The sequence below is a fragment of the Euprymna scolopes genome, chromosome 40 (genome assembly GCF_053919585.1).
Source record: "Euprymna scolopes isolate OS-2025 chromosome 40, ASM5391958v1, whole genome shotgun sequence".
Taxonomy (NCBI): domain Eukaryota; kingdom Metazoa; phylum Mollusca; class Cephalopoda; order Sepiida; family Sepiolidae; genus Euprymna; species Euprymna scolopes.
In genome coordinates this window covers 13,730,524-13,755,001 of record NC_136521.1, presented here as the reverse complement: position 1 = coordinate 13,755,001, position 24,478 = coordinate 13,730,524, and the positions used below count along the sequence as shown (strand labels likewise).

Below are 24,478 nucleotides of genomic sequence, written 5' to 3'. Positions count from 1 at the left end.
ATCATTGTAGACAAAAAAAAAAAAATTATAATTGTAGATTAACACCCTCAGCTAAATGCATTTACTAAAAAGAGATTCTACTTTTTTAAAAAAGAAAATTTAGAGCAGGGAATCAGTTTAGCATAATATATAAATTAAGTAAAAGATGAATAATAAAAGTAACATAACCTTATTATAACATCAGAGCAATAAGGAAACGTAAAAGAGAGAAAGAAAAGGAAACCTCTTTAAGCCATGGCATTTCTAAGCTAAATGCTTCACATAAATTCAGAGAATTTTACTAATATTTTAAGGATCATATAAGAATCAATAACTTTTATCGGGATTTACAAAAATTCACCAAGACCTATTTTTTCTACACATTTGTACTTTTTTTGATTGTTAAACAGTTGTCATTCTTCGCTTTCTGAAACTCCAACATATAGATTCCACTTGGATTTGTAAAAATTTTTTATCTTTTATATTTGAACATTCTTTGGCTTTTTAAGTTTTTAATCTAGATTATTTACAGCTTTGGATCCAACTTTCTTTATTTTCAGATTGTTTTTATTTATATTACATACAGGACTACATGTGACCCGTTGGGTCAGTATGTTATATTAGCTATGGAATTAATGTATGAGCGTGACACCTGTGACGCAAAGAAAATAGATTTTGTGAAATAACAGAAACATTTCTATGAAAGTATATTAAAATGAAAAAGAATATAGATAGATTTCTATGAGTCGTTCTGTTTATAAGTGTTTAATTTTGAAAAAAAAACAACAAAAAAACTTGCAGCTATTGAATTATAAGTGGTTTGCCATACTAATAGGTAAATGTGCACTGAACGGATACCATAATACTTAAATTCAAATTTTGATATATCTTTTTAAAATAAAATTGTTAGTGGAAAGTACAATAGTTAAAAAACACTCTCCCTATGTTAAGAATGGCTTTTTAAACAGAAAATGAAAATAAAATGTAACTTTTTTTCATTTATTTTAAACAAACATCCATTGGGTCAAATATTTAATTTATATGTTAATAATAAGGTCAATAAAACTAATTAAGACAATGCTTTTCTATTTACAACATTTTTTGTACAATTTGAGTGTTAAGACAATTTTGTTATCCTTTTGCTTAAGCGAGACTTCTTATAAGGTTCTAACAACTTTAAACATGAAAAATAATAATTGGGACGCTGAAAACGTACACAGTAAAACAATAAGTTTTATTGCCGCGTTGATTATTATGGTTGTCAACGGGTCAAAGTTGATTTATTTGTAAGATAATTGCGCCAGTATAGTGGTAATAAAGAATAGTTGCAAAAAATTCCCACCCTTTCCATGTTAAATAATGATTTCTAATTAATAACATTAATATTTCAGTGCACAGATCAAATTCTGCAAAAGTAGCGATTTGTGTTTATTTGTTTATGCTGTTATGGGTTTATGTTTATGTACGCATGTGCAACCGGAGGTCGTAAACCGGATGTGGGTTACAACACTCGTTACAAGATAATTTGAGTTTTATAATGATATAGATTTCTGTATCCCTTTTTATATCTCCTTTTTTACTCGTTACTTTCTTTCTCATCACTATTTTTTTCCTTTTACTGTTTGCTCTTCTTTTATGGTCTCCCATTACTTCATAGTGACCCCTATTTGCTTTTTATTATTTTCTATTATTTACCATATATACTACCCTTCTATTTTTATTCTCACATTCTCTCCTTCCTCTTCTTGTATACTAATCTCCTTCCTCATAGTTATATTATTTAATATTTTACTTAATTTTCTTTATTTTTTTATTTTCTTAAAGGTTGCTATCTCATACTGTATATTTCATACCTAAAAAGGCATATGATAATATATCTCAGAGTTAAAGCAGGGGAGGCAACTTTACAGAAAAAAGTTATTTCCCTTTGACCATGGATTTGTTTTAACACGAGAGAAATTTTATGCTTTTCTTTTTGTAGGTGGGAATCCTGCTGACATTCTACTACTACTAACCCTAGGTTTGAGTTATAAATTAAAAAAACAAAAAAACTTTTAGAACTCATCAAACCCTCATCCTGCACCTCTAAATTCTGACTAGGTGGATTCCTGACTGAACAGAGAATGTTATTTTTAAGAAATCATTATATTCAGTTTAACTTCAGTTTTACATGCTGACATGTGTTGGACGTTTTTAAAAATTGATTTACAAATCTATTTCTGTCCAGGTCTTTATTTTTCTTTTCCTCAAGTTCATTTTCTCCCATGTCTTCCTTGGCCATCCCATGAACTGAACTTACTACCTCAACTGTTCTACATTTATCAACCCAATAATTCATGCATTCTTTCAATGTGACCATACCATCAAAGTCTCCTCTTTTGCACACATCTTTTTATACCGTCCAGATTTAATCTTCCTCTGAGGTCATCAGATCTAAGTCTGTCTTTTGTACTCATGTTACACATCCATCAAAAACAAATATTAAAGATTTTTTTTTTTTTTTTTTTTTGCATTAACCGTACCTTGCATGTTTTTCTGATAGGTCTTTTGTCTTCGATCAGCAATTTTCTTCCTCAGGACAAAAAGAGCAATCGCGACGATAATGATGAGCAACAAAGATACCAACATTCCGTAAAGCCAGGCACTGGTGCCCGCAAAACCAACAACTAAAAAGAAAAGAAAAAAAAAAAAAAGGAAATCAAATACAGGAAGGAAATAAACGCTGAATTGGTTTAAGAACTTAATAGATAGAACAAGATTTATAAATGTTTCGGAATTTTTGAGATGAGGATTGATAATTTGGATTATTTGGACTACTGTTCTCATCTTCAACGTTATTTTAATAATGTTCCAGCCAATGTAACCTCCAACCTTCAAGTGAGTCTTATGAAACTCGGGAATCATTCTGTAAAATTCGGTAATTCGTATGGAATTTCGTACAGAACCCTTAATTTAATGTGACAATGTTGATGGGTTAAAAAAGGGTTGATATACCAAACGTTGAATTCAGATGATGGAAAAGAGAAAGGAAACAAAGAAAGACTCGAAATGTAAAGCCTTGTACATTTTTTTTGTGAAACCTAGTATAGAAAAGTCTGTGTCTCCATATTTTCAAACTCTTCTCTCTTCTGAAACTAAAAGTTGCAGAGCAGTGCTAGGAGCCTCAAATGATTGGATTTTTTATGGACTGCTCTTCTATGGGTCTTTAGGCAGTTAGAATAGTTTTTAAGGGGCCAAAAAGGAGTCAAAATTTTTTAAAAATCATTATACATTTTACATATTCATCTAAGTATAATTTGAATCAGTTCATATGTGTGTCACGTTGGTAGTGATAATGTCACCAGCTACAGTTTTGCTTTCAGTTTCGAATCAAGCTGATAGCACCAAACTACTTTTGTTTTTACTTTTGAAATCACAACTATAATAAATTAAAATAGCATATTTAAGCGTATTTAAAAAATAAAAAATTAAAATCATTTTTAATATGATGAGCGATGTTGAAACTAAAGCAAACCATATTATTTTAAATAAAATATAAAGTGTTTATTCAATTACATTTTTGGAAAAGGTTTAACTTTAGTTTGTGTTTGATTTTTTTAGGTACTTGTACAGTTTAATAAAGACATTAAAACAAGAAAATATCGGAAAAAAAAGGCTATATTGTACATAAAAACACGTTTTTATGACGGCATGCTGAAGGTAGTCATGTTTGAATTTTTAGAACACACCACGGGGAAATAACTCAGTTCTTAAGTGCCGATCCCCTCCTCCCCTTCTTAAATCATAGCTGTTCTTTTTAAAAATCGAAACATGGCTACCTTTTGATTGGTATTATAACAATTTTTTTTTTTTTACAGTGGAAAAACAAGAGAAAAAAACTAGTTGATCAAATAAAGTGAAATTTTTTTTCTGGAGAACATCATTCCATAACGGATACATACAATATAACTTTTTTTTTTTTTTTTTTGATACTTTAATTTTCTAATGTCTTGATTAAACTGTACAACTACCGATTTTTTTTACCTTTTTCTTTTATTTAATATTTATGGGTTTCGTTTTTTGTTCAATATATTTTTAGTTGATGTTTATGGATTCCTCTTTATCTTAAACTCTTTTGCTTCTTTTCTTTCAATTTTAAATCCCATATGTTAAAATCTGAAATCTTGGAATTTTAGGAGATGCCAGAACACTTTCATTCCTATATATATCTCTTAAAATTAATCCGATGAGAAACGATCTGAATTTCGGGGAACATGGAATGATTTCTTCGTTACTATTAATACCAGGTCTACTCACTCAGTATTGGTACCTGTTAGGGTCCCATCTGCAAGTTAAATGTAATTTGGGTTCTGTTGAGAGAGCCGATAGATAAATTTTTTTTTAAATATGTCGTTTTAAGCAAAAAACATTACATACTATATTGTCATGTCGAAAATAGTAATATATCCAAAAATTACAAAAAATTGATAGAGTAGAAAGTTATTTAGAGTTAAAAGTAATTTTTACGGAAAATTATATATAAAAAATTGCATTTTCATATATGTTTTAATTTTAAAGTAGACCGTGAAGAGTTCACGCACAGGGGACATAACTCAGAATCCATATTTTACATTACATTTTAATGGCGACTAACATTTTAGCTGATAGCGATAGACTTGATTTTACTAAAAACACAATAGCAGTTCTACTTTATGAATTTTCATAATTTTTGGATATATTACTATTTTCAACATGAAATTAAGTGCGTGATATTGTTTTTGCTTAAAACAACATATTTAAATAATCAATCTCTCACCTATCTCAACAAGCACGAAAATTGTCCCAAATGTTAATGCGAGATAAATTACTTCCCTAGAATGATTATACAGGTAGTAGAGACTATTTAAGGCAGACATATTTACATTTTGGGCTTAAAATGATTCAATAACGGACAATATGCCGTAAAACCAACTACTCCTTACCTACATGGTGAGAAAGAAAATACAAAACTTCACTTACAATATCCATGGGTTGTGGCGACCTCCACAGCACTTGGACGAGATTCCCTTCCATTTGTTGCGACCAGACGGAACTCATAAGATGTTCCTGTTTCTAAATTGGAGATCTTCTTCCAGGTAAAAACCGATTCATCTGTGGATTGCTGCCAATCCGACGCACCTGAAAATGTCAACAAATTTCCAACAAGTTAATCTTTCAGATTTTTTTTTGTTATGGCAGAAATAGAAGAGTAAAAGAAACAAAAAAAAAGAGAAAATGAATAAAAGACAAAAAAAAGTGTGTAAAGAAAAGTGAAAAACAAAAAGAAATAAAAAAGAATAAACATAAAAAAGCCAAATAAAAAAAAAAATGAAAAGGGCAAGAAAAAAAAGAGTAAAAAAAGGACAAGCAAAAGAAAATAAATAATATAAAAGAAAAATGAAAGGAAAAATAAAAAAGGAGCAAAGGAAAAATAAAAGCAAAAAGAAAAAGAAAAGAAAAACAAAAAGAAAAAAGAAAACAAAAGACAAAGAAAACAAAAACAAAAAAAAACAAAAGAATAAACAAAAACTAAAGAAAAGACAAAAATCAAAAAGAACAAAAAAAAAACAAAGAAAAAAAGGAGACAAAAGAGAAAGGACTGCAGTTAGAAAAATAACAAAAGACAAGAATTTCATAATTGTTTGAATTACAAAAGAAAAAACTAGAAAAGTAAAAGTCTGAAAAGTTCATCCAATGGATGAAGGAGTCAAGAATTTAATTTACAACAGGACACAAATATTAAGTTCTTTAAATGAACATCCTTTTTAAAGTTATAAAAAACGATTTAATAGTTTTTTCTTTCCCATTAGAGAAACTAAAATGTCTTTTTTATCAAGTAATTACAAAAATTTCAAATTCTCTTTCCACCTCTCTCTCAACTAGTCTATCTTTGTAAAAGTTATATATATATATATATATATATATATATATATATATATATATATATATATATATATATATGTTTATATATTTCTATGTACAGAATTTACTCATAAATTTATTAACCAATCATAATGAATTTTAGAATACGGTTACTAGGTTCAAGCAATCCAATTCAAGCTATAATTATTTTACTCAAAGGAGGTAAAAAGATGAAAAACCATGAAAATTAATAAGAGTGGAGAATGTGGGTTATATTTATTTTCATTCAGCTTTATGCAAAAGAAGCAAAGAGAGATTGCAACCCTTTGTAAAAATTCCCATAATTCCAAATTAAAAAAAATTTAAACTATAGGTATTAGATACGATAGGTCCTGAACTGTCATCTAAACTTCAGCCTCTGTCTCATTGACGCAATGTAGCATCACTCTGCCTGTTCTACAAGTACATTAACAGTGAATGCTCTGATGAACTGCAAGCACTTGTATACCCTCGACGTAAATACCCCCGACAGACCTGACAAGCAGCTAAATCTCAATCCTTCACAGTAGAGATCCCTAGATGTAAGAGAGCCTTCTACTCCAGTAGTTTCTTCCCCAGAACCGCTAGATTGTGAATTCCATTCCAGAACCTTGCTTCCCCAACTGAAGTTCAAGTGTAACGTGAACTGACATCTTGCTGCACAACTCCCTACATAGTACTCCTGTAGCTTATGTCCCCAATAGTATCCCCCTACATCAAAGTGGTGATGTGCCTTGTTTGAGGTGAAAATGTAATAAAAAAAAAAATTAAAAAAAAAAAAAGAAATAAAAAAAATATTTCTCAAATTTAAGGTTCTTGAGAGTATTTTAAAGAGTTTTTATAGACATAATATGCACACAACATTGGACGGGTGTTTGGAGGCGTGGGTGTTAAAAAAAAAAAAAAAAAAAAAAAAATGTTGTAAAAGAAAAAAGTTTTAGTAGGAAGGTAGGATTGAACCCTGAAGCCTTGACGCTAAGGTGAAAACGAAACAGCAAAAAAGCCAACCACCTAACCATCTCGGCCATGAGGAGAGAGGAATTGGTAAGCATGTTAAGTTAAGGTTTATAAAGTGAAATATACAGGTGCGAGGAAGTGGCGTGATATTTGACAGTTTTGCGCTGCAACCAGTTACTGTTTCCCCTGCTCCATCATTCGCTTTTCGAAGACGCGGCGATCGAAAATAGCTGGTAAAAGTCAGGCAAATTAAAGATAGCCGCGACCCCCATTCTTAAGTCGTAGTTGTTATGACTGAGACGTGATATAAAAAGTTTTAAGGAGCGAGCCGACCTAGAAGGCCGACGAAAAAAGCCTTTTGCAGACATACAGAAAAAGTGAACACACATATATACATACACACACACACACACATTTTCACTTTTATATTTATAGATTATAACAATATGCATTAAGCATCTATAAATAAATATTCCCCAAATTTCAGTCTCAGTAGTCAACTAAGAAAACAGCATTTTTGTTATCCTGTTGCAAATTTTAAAAACCATGGGAAAATCTGAATTTTGTGTATTCATAAACCATTGCTTTCTGATGGACAAAAATACTGTTCAAGCAAAGCAAGGGTTTAATAAGTGTTATTTGGGCTCTCTTCTGTCAGAAACAACGGTTAAGAGATGGTATACTGATTTTTAATTTTATAGAAACAAATCAGAAATCTGTGTTCGAAGTCAGTATCACGGTTGTTCACAGTCAGTCAAAAACAATGTAATTACAATTCAGCAGGTTTCAATGAGATAAAAAAAAAAAAGCTTTTGTGTCAATGTATGAAAATGGATGAAACATGGATGCAGCACTTTACTGTGGGGACAAATTGGCAGTTAACTGACTGGAAAACAGCAAGCAGAAAACAATCAAAAGCACAAACATCAGCAGGTAAAGTTTTGCAACAAATTTTGCAGAGGATTTCTTGTAATTCGAAAAATGAAATAACTATAACTAGATATTTAAAAATTTTAAATGAACCGGAATCAGTAAATGTACAGGAATCGAAATTTGGAAAAATATTAGAATTGTCTCATCCTTAGTATATGCTAGTGATGGGATGTTTCCAATACTTTTCCCCCGATTCCGATACAATTACTGATTCCGTATTAAATCCCCGATTGCGATTCTTCATAAATCTAAATATTCAACCATAAGTGTTATTTTGTCCCAATTACCATAAAAACACATCTTAAATGTGCTTATACTTTCTCAAAAGGTAAAAACACTTGTGAGGGAGTGATTTGGAGATTTTAGTCTTACTGGGAGTTTAAAATCAATAAATATCTATTATTTTATTATTACTTCAAGCAGTGGAAAATGTTTCTTAAACCAAAATCAAATAAAAAAGATAATTTAAGGAATCGGTTTTTGGCATCGGAAATTAGGCTCAACTTTTTCCGATTCCAATATCCCAAAAAGCTCATATTTTTCCCCCGATTAATCGTCCCAGCACTAGTATATACTCCAATAAAGTCAACTAGCATCCAAACCCCAACGATTAATGGTAGCAGTCCCAAGCAGCAAAATCCCACCCCTTCACTGTTGAGGTCCCAAGATGCAAGATTCTACTGTAATAGTTTTTTTTTCTTGGGGTTTCCTTCTCTGCTCTCCGTTTCCATAACAGTACAAACATCAGCAGACAAAGTTTTGCACTTTGTATTTTGGAATGTGCAACATATTTTGTTCATGGATTACCTTGAGAAGAGCCGTCAATTACAAATAATTATATATAACTGGGATGTTTGAAGGAAGACATGAAAAATCGCTCACATAGAAAAACGAAAGTGCTTTTTTATCAAGACAATGCACTATCACAAATCAATCGCAATGATGGTAAAATGATATGAATTGCACATCTAATTGCTTCTGAACTCATCCGAATCTCCATATCTGGTTCCCAATGACTACTAGCTATTTTACAGATCTCAAAAGAATGCTCCAGGGAAAGATATGGTGCAAAACAAAAAATGATATTGGAACCTGATGCAGGTTTAGAGGCCAAAGAAAAATTTATTTAATAAATTTATTTAAAAAATCTATTTAATAAATCTATTTAATAAATTTATTCAAAAAAAAAAAAAAAAAAAAAGCATCAAATTAGTAGACAAGCATTTGTATCAGAAAGAGGGAGTATGTTGATGAATTAAGTTGAATTTTCTCTAAAAATGCTTTTATTAGCTAGGCTTTTCAGAACTAATATATATGTATATATATATATTATATATATATTATATACATATATATATATATATATACACGCACACACATCTCCGGTGGTTAGTCAGTTCATATACACTAACCATAGTCTAGTGAACCCTTAGCACCAAGACCAATGTTGGCTAGGAATAAAATAAATAAACCTTACCTTCCTTCCTGAATTCTACATAATAGACACTGCCATGGAGATCAGAGTTTTGCTGGACAGGCCAACTGATGTTGACATATGTGTAGTCAATATGTTCAAACTTGAATGTTGGTGCATTTGGAACTGAAATGAAAAAAAAAAAAAGCAAGAAAAATTAAAGAGAGTTACTTTCCCTGAATGATTATACAGAAAGTAAAGGCTATTTGAGGCAGAAAGGGCAAAAAAAATTTTTTTTTTTAAATAAATAAATAAAAAACTGCGCGTCCGTGGTCGCCTTCTGGTGCTGCATATAAGATGACGCCACAAAAAAATAGTGAAAAAATGACGAATGTGAGAAATGTGAATGCCTTCACATTTTCGCAAAGTTTCAGAAAAATATAATGAATGGGGTAAAAAGTGTCATTTTTTGCAATTTTGGGGCATTTGTGACCCCTTTTGAGCTCCCAGTGAAAATGGATAAACAGTGCAGTTTTACGCCTTAAGACATGTATAGCTGAATTCAGCACCATGGAAAACTACTATATAGACATACATATCAAGTTTTTGAGTAATATGAAAAAAAAAAAAGCTTCAGAAATGCATGTTTTTTAGCTCTAAAAGGCCCAAAGGGATACAAACCAGAATTTTGCCAGGGTCACCCATACTGAATTTATATTAAGAACAATGGCCTCCACATTTTGATCCAGTTTCAGGAAAATCTAATGGACCGATCAAATGCTATAGGGGAAAAAGTGTCATTTTGGACCTCTTTTGAGCCCTTAGGGACACCTAATTTCAGTTTAAATAGATAACGGTGCACTTTCAGGCCTTAACACATGTATATTTGAGTTGACCACCGTGAAAAACCATTATATAGTCAGACATATCAAGTTTTTGAGAAATTAGTGTTAGAACGATTCCTAAATTTTTTCCGATTATAGGAAAATGTTGATTAACGATTCCGATACCAAGTACACTTCCAATTTCAGTGGAATCATTGTTTTGAAATATACCATCATATAATCGAAAGATTTTGTGTAGCAAAAAAAAAATTTAAAACAGCGAAAAACAGTGGAAATACAATTAAGGGAATTTTGAAAACGATTTGATTTTTTTTTTTGTAAAATTTCTTTCATCTGTATATATAAAAGCGAAAATGTATGTATGTATGTTTGTGTGTCTGCAAAAAAAGTTTTCACCGATGGAACAAAATTTCACAAACTTGGTATCATATTAAAGCCTCACCCTCTGGACGACAAAAATCAAAAAATTAGCCCAAAAGGACCATCAGAAGTGCATCAACTGATCGATTTTCTGCAGGGGGGGGGGGCCAAAAAGTGACATTTTAATGTTAAACATTACATATTTTTAAATCGATTTATAACTGCCCCAAAAAATATGGGCGCCAACTCTCCTGCATAACGTATACACGGGGCCGTTTATTTTGGGTCAACTTGTATTTAAAACCCGCTGAGTCATGTCACGTGATCTTGACGTCAGCAAGCTCTAATGGCAGTCTGAATTTAAAAAACATGTTATCGGTAAAAAAAAATTTAACCCTTACACAAGCTAAACTATGAACTTCTACGCTATGACAACATTACCAAAGTTATTAGCACATTAAAAATAGTTAGATACGATAGTTAAACGAAAAATAACAAGCCAAAAATGTGAAGTAAAAAAAAAATATGTTCACAAAAAATATTAACTATCGAAGTTTTTACAAAAAAAAAAAACAAAAAAAAAAAAACAGCCAGACGCCATTTTCTTTTTTAGTAACAGTCTTTAGAGTAAGGAAGACGAAGTGAGAGAGAGAGATACACATACACAGAGAGAGAGAGAAACAGCGAGAGAGACAGAGAGAGATGTCTAGACAGGAAATGTAATACATAATTTAATAAACGCTAATGTAAAATAAAACAAAAAAAATAAAATACTGCTACATCATCTCGTAATTCTCCCGCCATGACCTCATTTAGTGGCTATCGGTCAATCAAACCTCTTTCGCTCGCTTTATAAGCCTTATTTTAACACTAATCAATTCCTCTTACTCTTGACCTACACGGTTAACTGGTTGGAGTTTGTTTCACCTCCGCATCAAGGCTCCCGGGTTCAATCCAGCCTCACGACCAAAACTATTTTTTTTCTTTTACATCTTTAGACACGCGGGCAACGGTTTTTTTTTTTTTTTTTTTTACTTCGCTTATTCTTTAGTTTACTTCCACCCCCACCCCCCCCATACACACAGCGTTTTTTTTTGTTTTTTTTCTCGCTGTTTTCTTTTTTTTTTTTTGGTTTTGGTTTTTCCGATATTTTTAACATCGTTTCAGGGTTATTACTTATCCCCCCCCCCCATACACACACCTACAAACACCCGGGCAACGCCGGGTACCCTCCCGCTGGTTGAAGAGAAAAGTCAAAACAAATATTTTAACCATGAATTAAACATGCACCATGAAATTAATAACAATCAATTTAAGGAGTTATTTTATATATTAAAAAATATAAAGAGAAAGTAAGTCATGATTAATTCAACAAAAATACAACATCAAATTTAAAGGGGAAAAACATGTTTTGTTTATCTTTTGATATTCATTTTTTTTTTCTCTTTATCTTCGATAATTTTATAACGATAAATTTTTTTTGTTTTGCAGCTTTAATCGATTTTATTCCACTTTCTAGAATATTCTTATTTCTAAATGAAATTTAAAAATAACTAAATCTTTGATTAAATTTTTAGCCTTTTCTATTCAATCGTCTCAAATTATTCCTATTTATTATTTGACTTTAAAAAATATTTTAACAATAATAATGTTATTTTTTAAATCTAAATAAATTGGTTTATTTCTATATTTATTTTATTATATATAATCATATACTTATCGTCCTTTAATAATTTATTATTTGATGTCTTAATTTACCTCTTTATTTCTATATAAAAAAAGTAAATTTTTGGTAATTGTTTATTTTTATTGTTAAATAAAAATCATTTATTGAATTTTCAAAATCGCCTCCGCCTTAATTCTGTTTCTGACAACCTTTTTATTTTTTGTTAGGGGTTGAGAAATATTTACCTATGCTCACATCACAACTGTGATACCAGGCATTGGTGAATGTCAACCAAGCCCCAACCGTCCTTTAGTTGAACGGCTCTGAGTGACTAGTTAGTTTGCAAAGTTAGGGTTCAAAGGATTTTTTTTTTTTTAAAAAGTTAAACTTTTCCTTTTTTTTTTTTAATAAATTTTCACATTTTCTTTTTGTTTTTGTTGTGCAAAGAAGTTCCAAAAGAAATGTTTGTTTCATTCAAAGAGTATTTTAATGGAATGTAAATTTCTAAAATAAAATTTTTTTAATTCACTGATCGCATTTATTTAACAGATAGCAAAATTGTTTTCTTCTGTAGTTTTCGAAAGATTTTAAATGGAACCATCAGTCAGCAAAATATGTAGTTCTAACGTTTTTGTTTTTGGATATTTCAAAAAAAGCCAACCGACTGTTAAAGTTTTGTGATACGTGATCAGTTTCAGTTTAGTTTTAGAAATATTTCCTGAAACAGCCTTTGTTCAGAAAATAGAAAGTACATATATTGTTCTATTAAACCTTTTATTGTTTAAATAATTTGACTTTGCTTGTTTTATTTTTAAAAAATATAAAAGGTTGACAAGACATTTTTACTAATGAGATTTTTCATTCATTTACTAATGGAACAGGGTCGGTAAAAAAAAAATAAATAAATAAATAAAAAAAAAAAAACTTGCCAAAAGATACCCCCCCCCTTTTAAGTCACCAGGTGGAAAAAAAATACTGATTTTTAACATGATTTATTCACAATAAGACCACTGCAAAATCTTTTTTTTGCAAGGGTTAAGTATATTCATTAACTTTTTCATGGACTTGACGTAGTTAGACTGTTTTATACATAAATAAACTTCGCTCACAAATGAAAATGTTACCTTGCTGCCCCTAAAGTTTCGCAACAGTGCAAACATAACTAATCATAGGCATCAAAGTTTCGAAAACGACAGACAGCACATATGTATGTGATGGAATGAGAAAACTCATTAAGATAAATAAAGATTAACTTTAAAGTAGTTAAAAAAATTTGTGTATATCATTAAATAGTTTATGAAAAATTCCATGATGTTTTTATAAATTTTTGACAGCATTAATCTCACTTCAAACAAACAATTCAACTTAAAAATATGAAAGAAACGTAAATCTAAGGTAATTTTTTAATGATGCGATTTAGATTCCTCCCAAAATACATGATTCTTACGATTAACGATTCCGATTAATCATCTCACCACTATCAGAAATATGAAAAAAGAGCCACAAAAAGAGGCGTTTTTAGCACTAAAAGTACCTGGGGTAGCGAACCAAAATTTTGCCAGAGTCACCCATACTAGATTTATATTTAAAATAATGGGCTCTACATTTTGGCCAAGTTTCAGAAAAATCTAATGGATGGATCAAAAGTTATGGAGCGAAATGTCTCATTTTTGACCTGTTTTGAGCCCCTGGGGACACAACGGGAATTTTTGAAAAGAAAATTTTTTACAGTGCACATCTATATAAAGAAATAAAATTTGCGGCACAATTTCAGGAAAAACTAATGGACGGGGTCCGGACTAACAGACGGACGAACGTACGGATGCTACTGAAAACATAGGTCACTCTTGAATAAATCGGAGGACAACTAGAGAAAGAGCAAAAAGGAAGAAAGGAACTCCAAGGTTATTACCAAAGATAGAGAAAAAAGTGGGTTCCCTCTACCATGCTAGAAGGTTACTCACACCCAAGAGTATCCTGTACTTCTATAAAGCCACTATTCGCTCATGCATAGAGTATTGTTGCCAAATCTGGGCTGGTGCATCTGCCACAAGTCTGTTGCTTTTAGACAGGGTTCAAAAAAGAGTCACCAATGTAATAGGTCCCACACTAGCAACCAAACTCCAACTTCTGTCCCATAGCCAGAATGTGACATCTCTATTTTACAAGTGTTTTAAATGAATGTGCACTGACAAGCAATTGTACCCACCCACCCCAACGTAAATACCCGAACTAATCTGGCAAGCAATAAAATCGTATCCCTACATTGCTGAGATCATGAAATACCAGAAAACCTTTAACTCAAATAGTTTCTTCTCTAGAACTGCTAGACTTTGGAATTCTCTTCTAGGTCCCTGCTTCCCTGACTGTACTGACATGCAGAAGTTCAATTGCAATGTGAACAGATATCTTGCTGCTTCATTCTCTGCATAGTATCCCTATAAATAAAACAAGTTAAAGAGATAAAGTAAAAAAAACAAAACAGTACATTAAAAGCATGATTGTCTTGTGCCTTTCTTTAAAAAAAGGGGGGAAGGCATATTTTATTTATTATATATCTTACCTCCAGGCGCAGTTGTAGTAACATCAATATAATAGGGTTCACCTCGTCCAATCCTTGTGCGAGCCCAAATGTAGACGCGATAAAGTTGAGAAGACTTTAATCCAGTCAAACGGATTTTAGTTATTTCTGGTTCAAAGATCTGAGGTTCCCGATCCCGGAGTTTACCAAGATTCAATCCAACCACTGAAAAATAAATAAAGTCAACATTGGAGGGAAGAAGGGGAGCATTGTTATGTAAAGGTGAATTATCTTGTAAAAGGAAGCATCTTTTGAGACAAAAGGGACTAGATGGAGGAGCATTAATATTATCACCATGGCAACAAGGGTTTTCATTGAATAGTTTCATTCAGCAGCAGAATTTGAAACAATGTGTTTATGTTTTATTGCACCTTGCATCTCCATTATATGATCGAGACCTATTTTTCGTATTATTGAGATTCTTTGGACTACTATTCTCACTGATTTTTATTTTTCAACTGATGTAACCTTCAGATGTTTTTGTCAAACTCTGGAATCTGCACAGATGTTTTTTTTAATACCTACTTATTACTATATATATTTACATATATACATCATCTATTATATATATATATATATATATATATATATATATATATATATATATATATATAAGAGTAAATGGTAGTTTGCTTGAAGCATTGCTGATAAAGGAATATATGGAAGTTTTAAAAGCCAAAAGCATTGCGGAAAACAAAAATATATTCAAGATGATGCCATTTTGAATCTACTTTTGTTTCCTTTTTAAAAAGGGGAGGTATTTTCTCCCAAAATTAATCAAAATTCCATACCACCAAAGGACTTTATATACACCGGACATAACAACTTGGTTGCAAAATAATTATACAACGATAAGAATGATAAATGAATAAACAGTTCAACAATTTCTCTACTCAAACGTACTCTTCTGTTTTTCTTTACTTTACTCTCATGATTCCGGTCCTTTCCGCATTGCTTTTGGCTTTTAAAACTTCCACACACATATATATATATATATATATATATATATATATATGTTCCTGCATTGAAAGCGTTGTTTAAATGGAAAATTGAAATATGTATATAAAATATATACATTTAAAAGCCAGACAACGCAACGATTTAAATAAACAATATATTTCGACATAACACGTCTTTTTCAGGATTTTTTTTTCTCTTCCGTCGCATTACAAAAAAATAATTATTAAATATCCGCATGCTGTTGTTCAACAGTGACTTTTTTTTCAAGTCAAGTATTTTAATTTAATTTACCATTTAAACAATGCATTCAATGCAAGAACACTTAAATATTTCACTTTGCATATGCCAAGTGCATCATTCTGGACTTAAAGGAGAAAAAAAAAAAAGAAATCGCCATTGAACAACAGGCACGGATACTTAATTTCATTTCGTAATAACACCATTTAATGGAAGGAAAAAAATCCTGAAATAGACGGGTTACATCGAAATATATCAATTTTAAACAAATAAATATTTATTTATTAAAATCTTTGCATTGTCTTACTTTTAAAGATTATATATACATATTTCAATTTAATTTATATATTTCCTCCAAACCTCTGGCCTTGATGGAGGGAAGACTAAAACTTGCTCCTATAGTTTCAATGATGTGAAATAACAGAAAAGGGAGATTTGATTCCAAATATTTCTCATATGTTATATTTCCCCTCTTTTGGAAATAGGGTACAATTATGAATATCTCCAGTATCAAATAATGACTATACACTGTTAAATTTACATTATGAAAACAAAAGAGGGGAGATATAACATGAGAAATATTTGGAATCAAGTCTCCCCTTGTTATTATTTCAGATCATTTGAAACTATAGCAGCAAGTTTTAGTCTCCCCTCAATCAAGGTCAGAGGTTTGGGAGAAATATCAGATATTTTGTAATTCATATGCAAAACTAAGAAAACAAGTAACTATATTTGAAACATTTTATGGCTGTAAAAAAAAGTGCCAAAAATAGGCTCTGGATGATCCCCTTAATGTGCGACCTTAAGGGCAAATATCACATAGTCCACTACACAATTCAGATCCTTACCTTTCCAACAAGCCTTCATTTGTTAAATTCTGATCAGTAGTTGCTGAGATTTGGAACTTTTATAATTGCCAAAAACGGTGGTATATATACATACACATGATGATTGCAATGTCTTGTCAGACGAGTGCCACTCCCCCGGACACTGAAAGTCCATGAGCCCGAAGATGACTTTTTTAGTCTTGCCAGTGAATTCACATGCTCAAGCAGACATGACACTGAAGATGGTCATTGGTATGGTATACATGCATACATATATACATGCATACATATACACATATACACACACATACGTATACATGTATACACATATACATACATATGCATACATATACACATACATATGCATACGCATACATATATACATACATACGCATACATATATACATACATACGCATACATATATACATACATACGCATACATATATACATACATACGCATACATATATACATACATACGCATACATATATACATACATACGCATACATATATACATACATACGCATACATATACATACATACACATATATACGCATACATACACATATATACATACATACGCATACATACACATATATACATACATACACATATATACATACATACGCATACATACACATATATACATACATACGCATACATACACATATATACATACATACGCATACATACACATATATACATACATACGCATACATACACATATATACATACATACGCATACATACACATATATACATACATACGCATACATACACATATATACATACATACACATACATACACATATATACATACATACACATACATACACACATATACATACATACGCATACATACACACATATACATACATACACATATATACACACATATGCATACATACACATATATACATATGCATACATACACATATATACATACATACGCATACATACACACATATACATACATACACATATATACACACATATACATACATACACATATATACACACATATGCATACATACACATATATACATATGCATACATACACATATATACATATGCATACATACACATATATACATATGCATACATACATATATACATATGCATACATACATATATACATATGCATACATACACATATATACATATGCATACATACACATATATACATATGCATACATACACATATATACATACATATGCATACATACACATATATACATACATATGCATACATACACATATATACATACATATGCATACATACACATATGATGTTGGCAGATCAATTATTACATTCTTCCAGCATTTCAGGCCTACATATGTCACAACTTTTCCATTGACACAGGACTAATTTTTTATAGATAAATGCCTGAGGGAGTATCTATACAAAGATGAAATTACAGAGTTTTAGCTTTGTATAACAGCTAAGTCTCTTTCTCAGTTCAAAATGTTGACATCCAGTAACAAGCAAGAGCAAGATAGCCAGCAACAACTCAAACTTCAGAGCAGCTTAATGCGGGTACTGGTCTCCCACTTTATGGTATTTTAAATCAGAGATTTGCTTCTCCTAGAGGGGTTGCCTTCACCATCGCTCACGGTAGCCCTCTTCACCCCACATACACATGGAAATAAACACATGTACACATACATGCATTCATACAGAACTGCACGTCTGTGGAACGCTCTTCCATTTGCCTGCTTTCCAGCTGACTATTGTCTTCAAGTCTAATGTAAACCAGTTCTTGATGAACTATCCCTCTAAGTAATCCAATTTACAAAATTTTCATTAGTTATGATTTCTACGCTATAATCCCATTGACTAATGTATACCCATTAACCCTTATCCTCGAGTAGCCTCTGGGCCTTGAAAAGTGGTGACTTCTTTGTAAAAAACAAAATAAATAAAATAAACTCACAAAATAAAGTGACACGAGTTTCGAACGAAGTACAATTTTAACACATCTGTCAGAATGCCGACAGCTCTTATAGATATCTTGATAGACTCGTCTGATATGGGATACCCACAACATTTTGAGAGACCCAATGAATAAAGTAAAAAATTTACAAACCTTTTTGGAAAGCAATGTCATAACCTATGATGAAGCCATTGGCATCAATTGGTTTATTCCATTCAAGAAGAAAATGGTTGGAACCACGGACAGATGCAGTCAAATATGGAACTGGTCCTGGAACTAGAGACAGAAACAAAAAAACAAAAAACATTTTTTTGCGATTATACATATATAGATTATATAAATATAATACATAAAAATATTTTAATCTATAATATAAAAATCAAAATATGTGTGTTTGTATGTCTGCTATAAACTTTTGTCACGCGCAACGAACACTGACAAAATCGGTATCATTAGAAAGATCGAGTCTTGGACGACAAATATCCAAAAATTTGCCAAAAATATTAATTCTGTGCTGGTCAACTGAACTGTTCTTTATAGGGGGGGGGGTCAGTTTTTCCATCAACATTTTTGCAAAGTCATCATACGCCTTGTAATGACTAAGCTTATTTTGAACGGTTGTGACGTCGTAAATCACGGTGGGTGCGGCAACTGAACCGTTTTCTTTTTCACTTCTTTTTCTTCTTAGCATTACAGGTTCGAGCCTGGCTACTGTGACTAATTTTTTTTTTGTTTGTGCTTACGCGGGTACTCTGCTATTTTCATTTTTTTTGGGGGGGGGGTAATTTTTTTGTTTCTTGCTCGATTGAAACATTTTTCTTTAGAGCTCCATTGCTTAATACCATTACGATAAAACCTATCTACACCCGGGCAATGCCAGATACCCCTACTAGTAATTATATAAAGACCAGTTGTCTGTGTGTGTGTGTATTATTTCCAAATAAAAAGTAAAAAAAACTACAAAACAAAGAATCACAAAGTTGGTCTATTCGTTGCATTAGATGAATATCTAAAATCTATAAAAAAAAAATTATTCATTTTCTGAAGGTCAACTGGACCAGGTTTTGTCAGAGGAGGGCTTTTTTTTTTTTCAGTGTTATCACTAATCTCTATATAAATAAAATGAACTCATTTTTTTCCCCCCGTCTGATTTTGACATTAATAGGATTAAAAATCAAGATATTTCATGCAAATATAATATGCACAAACGGCAGAACAATATCTGAGGTGTGTTATAGGCTTATTATTTCTCAAATTCCTCGATAATCTTAGATTTCTATACTTTTTCTGCTGAGAAGTCACGGCCAAAATTGGTTAAGATCAATGGAAGTGGTAAAATATTTTCTCTCTAATAAATTCCTCCTCCCCCTGCCACCACTTAACACCGTTTGGGGATCGTTCACAAGGAACAGTTGAGAAGAGAACACCGGTTTGGCTTCGTAGTTCTTTCATGTGAAGTTATTTAAAATCACTAAACTAAGCTGCAGTGCTCTGTGGCGTAGTGGTTAGCGTGCTGGACAATTCACATTATATTTTCACGTTCGCGCCAGCCTACCGTAGTCGTTTTTTTTTTTTTTTTTTTTTTTTTCCCCTAAACAACTGGAATGGACTTTTCTTGGTGGCTGAACTGTTAACGTTGCAGATGTTTTTTTTTGTTTTTTTTTTCACACTTTATTTTCCTACTTTTACTCATGACTCCGGGTTTGATCCTTCCTACTTACCTACCATAACATTTCTTAAAACTCCCCCCCCCCCGTCCCGGAAACAAACACTCGGGCAACGCCGGGTACCCCCGCTAGTTTGGAAATAAAATGCTAATCAATTCAGCTAACTTGATTATGTAGTAGAGCTGATATCTATTCAATGTAGCCACCTTCAATACCACCTTAATATGGGTTTGGACCTGGGAGCATGCCTTTTCTACAAGCATAGGTGGGAGCTCAGTGGATAGCAGCGACCAGGCTGGCTTTGGTGTTATAGGATGTTATGTTGGTGATGTTCTCGATGTATGACCAAACAAAGTAGTCCAGCAGGTTCCGGTTAAGGGGAGGAGGACAGGGAGAGAAGGGTAAAAAGTCGTAGCACTCTTTCTGAAGCCAAGCATGGGTTTCTTTGAACATGGGCCGGTGCCAAGTCCTGCTGCCACACCTAGGGTCTGCCACCTGATTGCACGAGGAGATAACCACACTCTTCAGCACATCCAGATACACTTTGGTGTTGACTTTCAAGCCGACTTCAAAGATGTGAGGTGGCATGATGCAGCCCTCACTTGAAACCACACCAAAAATCATAACTGGAGAGAAACTGTTTTCCTCACCCTGAGCACAATTCTGTTATTTGCGACACTGCAGTGATGCATTTTGAGGGTGCTGGCAATGGTCCTGTTGTCATAACTTGGATCGGTAGAGAGCAGGAGTTGTACAGCGGCACATCTTGCTCGTTAAACATTGTGTCACTTTCAAACATGATAGAAGGCTCCTATCGCTCTTGAGATTTATACACAACTGGCCAACTAGTAGATGGCTTGCAACAAAAATAGAAAACCCGTTTTCGTCAAACGGAAATGGAATCATGTCATCTTTTCTAGGGCGACAATTTTATCGTTCCACCCTGTACAAGTTCTATGTCTGCAATATGCAGATTGAGTTAGTACCCATATATTAGTAGTGAAGACGTTTTAGTTTAATTTTTTCTATCAAAATATGCTTCTTAAAATTTCCTTTAATTTACCGGTTATATTTTAAAGGGGGCAGATTTTAAGCAGACGCCATTTTGCAAAAAAGACATACAATGCAGAAACCCAATGCTTATGATATTTACAAAAGTTGTTTCAAAGGCAAATCATCTAATATTTTCTTTTTAACTAAAAAAGTTAAAAGGCTACAAAAAAAAAAAAAATGTGAGTGATGCCATTAAAATTAGGAATCTTTTGTGCTCTAGAATTTATTTTTCAACATTGTCACCACCATTCTCAATGCATTTTTGCCAGTGATGAACAAGGCTTCGGGGTTGTTCCAAAAGTAAAACCTGTTTTTTTTGTTTTTTGTTTTTTTTTTTACACTAAAAATGTTAAAGAATGGTACCATTAAAATGAACGACTTTTGGTGCTCCAGAATTTATTTTTTTCTGCATAGTCACCATCATTGTCAATGCACTTTTGCCAGGAATTCAATAATACATCTCTGCTTTCTGATGCATGTCCATGATATGAGTTGCTTTCTTAGAGCCTCATACCGTCAATATCTGCAACAGAGAGAGGAAACTTCCAGGTCATTAATGCATAAGTTCAGTCATCATAATGCAATTGGCAATCCCCTCTGAGCCATCCGGGCTGAATAAAAAATAGGAGGAATTACTTTATGAACGCGCTCATAAAAGAACGAATGCCATTCGCCCTTGTATGAAGTATTGAACAGCATTGCATAAAACAATTTATTACATTTTAACCCCAAACAAGGCACAATGCCACTGATGTAGGAGGCTAATATCAAGGGCATAAGTTGAAGGGATACTATGTAGGGAGTTGAGCAGCAAGATGTCTGTTAGCATTACACTTGAACTCCTGCATCTCAGTACAGTTGGGGAAGCAGTAACCCGGAAGAGACTTTCAAAGTCTAGCAGTTCTGAGGAAGAAACAATTGGAGTAGAAGGCTTTCTTACATTTAGGGATCTCTACTGTGTAGGGGTGGGATTTTGCTGATTGTTGGGTTTGTTGGGAGTGTTTATGTCGACGCGGTACAAGGTCTTGTAGTTCGGAGCATCCACGATTAAAATACTTGTAAAACAGGCAGAGGGATGCAAAACTTTGTTGATGGTACAGAGGTAAAAGCTTAGATAACAGTTCAGGACTTATCAGATTGGTGACTCTTTTGAGTCCTGTCTAGAAGTGGGAGACGAGTAGCAGATGCGCCAGCCCAAATGTGACAATACTTCACACAAGGGCGAATGGTGGTCTTGTAGAGGTACAAGATACTTTTAGGTGTAACTTTCTAGCATGGTAGAGAGAGCCCACCTTCTTTGAAGAAGCCTTGGCAATGCTCTCGATGTATTTGTTCCAACTCATGTTCCCTATGAATGTTAAGCCGAGGAGTTTGAAGGAAGTATTTTCTGGTAATGTATCATGCAAACTTACCCCCTTCCAAGGTTTCAAAGCTGATGACGTCACTAGGCCGACTGACATAATATGAATTCATGACCAAAACTTGAACTTCTATTCTGGAATTTGGATAAAGATGCTGAAGGTTGAGTGCAATTGGAGGTCCGGTTGAGCGCTTTCTGCGATTATTTGGAATCATAAAGTTCATGTAGAAAGAATAGTCTTGAAAGGAATCTTCCTTGGAGTCTCTTTTCCAAAATTGAACCTGGAAGCATGAGTGGAAGGAGAAAATAGATAAAGCCTTTAGTCATGAAAGAAAATGCTTTAGTACATAAGAAAATAGATAAAAGGTTATCCATATGCATATGTTTAATCGGCAGTGCTTTGGAGGCCTCTCTAGTTTTAACTTTTTGGTTTTCCTTACTTGAAAATGTGGCTAAAAAAATTATATAGAGTCATTTTTCACAGTAAAAACATTTTTTTAAAAATACACACCGAGTATGCGGGAGTCCCTCTCCATGAGTACAAAAAAAAATTACTTTCATCATGACTAATGTTTGTGCAAAATTTAAAAAAAAAAAAAAATAAAATAAAAAAAAATAAAAAAATAAAAATAAAAAAAAGGGGTTATTGAGAAAAGTGCAAACAAGTGAATGGAAAAATTTTTAGGACATTTTTACCCCTATAATGCCCCCTAGGGGACCAACCAGAGTTATCCCAGAAAATCCGTCCTAACAAAAATTTATTTTATCCATGACTAATGTTTGCACAAAATTTTTTAAAATCCAAGGAGTGAGTATTGAGAAAAGTACGAACAAACGAAGGCTACTCGAGGATGAATGCTACCACAGATGAATTAGAGACAATCAGTGAAATAGGTAAATGACTACTTAAGTCAACGGCTTAAATATTTGTTTACATTAGACTTTTCATTTAGTCAAACACAAATAGCATTAAAATTGACAAATAAAATTTTGCACGTTTTTAGATACTGTTTTATCATGTTATAGACAACATAACGTACTTAGTAAGAATTTATTTTGAAAATAACTTAGTCCGACCAAGACAATTACTAATATGAAACACTTTTACCACTTATAAATAACTAGTGGCGTTGCTCGGATGTTTGGAGATGTATGTTGAACATAAAAAAAAGTGGTAGTAGGCAGGCAGGCAGGCTCAAACCCATACCGCGAAGAAGGAAAAGAATGTGAAACAAATGAGTTTGTAATTAACTTTTGCCCAAGTGGAGGATATTGGTACAAAGAGAGAGAGAGAGAGAGGAAGAGAGAGATAGAGGAAGAGAGAGATAGAGGAAGAGAGAGATAGAGGAAGAGAGAGAGAGGAAGAGAGAGAGAGGAAGAGAGAGAGAGGAAGAGAGAAAGAGAGAGAGAGGAAGAGAGAAAGAGAGAGAGAGGAAGAGAGGAAGAGAGAGAGAGGAAGAGAGAGAGAGAGAGAGAGAGAGGAAGAGAGGGAGAGAGAGAGGGCGAGAGAGAGGGAGGGAGAGAGAGAGAGGGGGAGAGAGAGAGAAAGAGGTGGGATCAAACTCAAAAACGTAGGGTAATTAGTCTTCCTCACTAACCATTATACCATAGCGGATAGTGAAATCAATGAGTTGGTAATTAATCTAAGAATCATAGGAGTCATCACGCATGCGCAGAAATGAATGTTGCTTTTAAATCTGGCCAGAGGCCAGTTAAGCTTCCCGCTTTCTGCCATTTTATTTATTTGTTTCCCCATGAAAGCAAATTACTACCTGGACAAAGGCCAA

At 32.7% G+C, this 24,478-nt stretch overlaps 1 protein-coding gene across 2 annotated transcripts in view; it reads right to left on the bottom strand.

The window, feature by feature from the left end:
- Positions 1–24,478, bottom strand: part of LOC145265379 (neuroglian-like) — a 148,089-nt gene that overhangs the window by 45,582 nt on the left and 78,029 nt on the right. For both annotated transcript variants that reach the window (XM_080121171.1, XM_080121172.1), the window contains exons 16-21: positions 22,744–22,972; positions 18,765–18,887; positions 14,637–14,819; positions 9,266–9,388; positions 4,978–5,136; positions 2,502–2,645 (exon numbers count right to left, since the gene is read on the bottom strand). In XM_080121171.1, the coding sequence (XP_079977297.1) occupies positions 2,502–2,645; positions 4,978–5,136; positions 9,266–9,388; positions 14,637–14,819; positions 18,765–18,887; positions 22,744–22,972 (961 nt within the window). The remainder of the gene's footprint in view (positions 1–2,501; positions 2,646–4,977; positions 5,137–9,265; positions 9,389–14,636; positions 14,820–18,764; positions 18,888–22,743; positions 22,973–24,478) is intronic.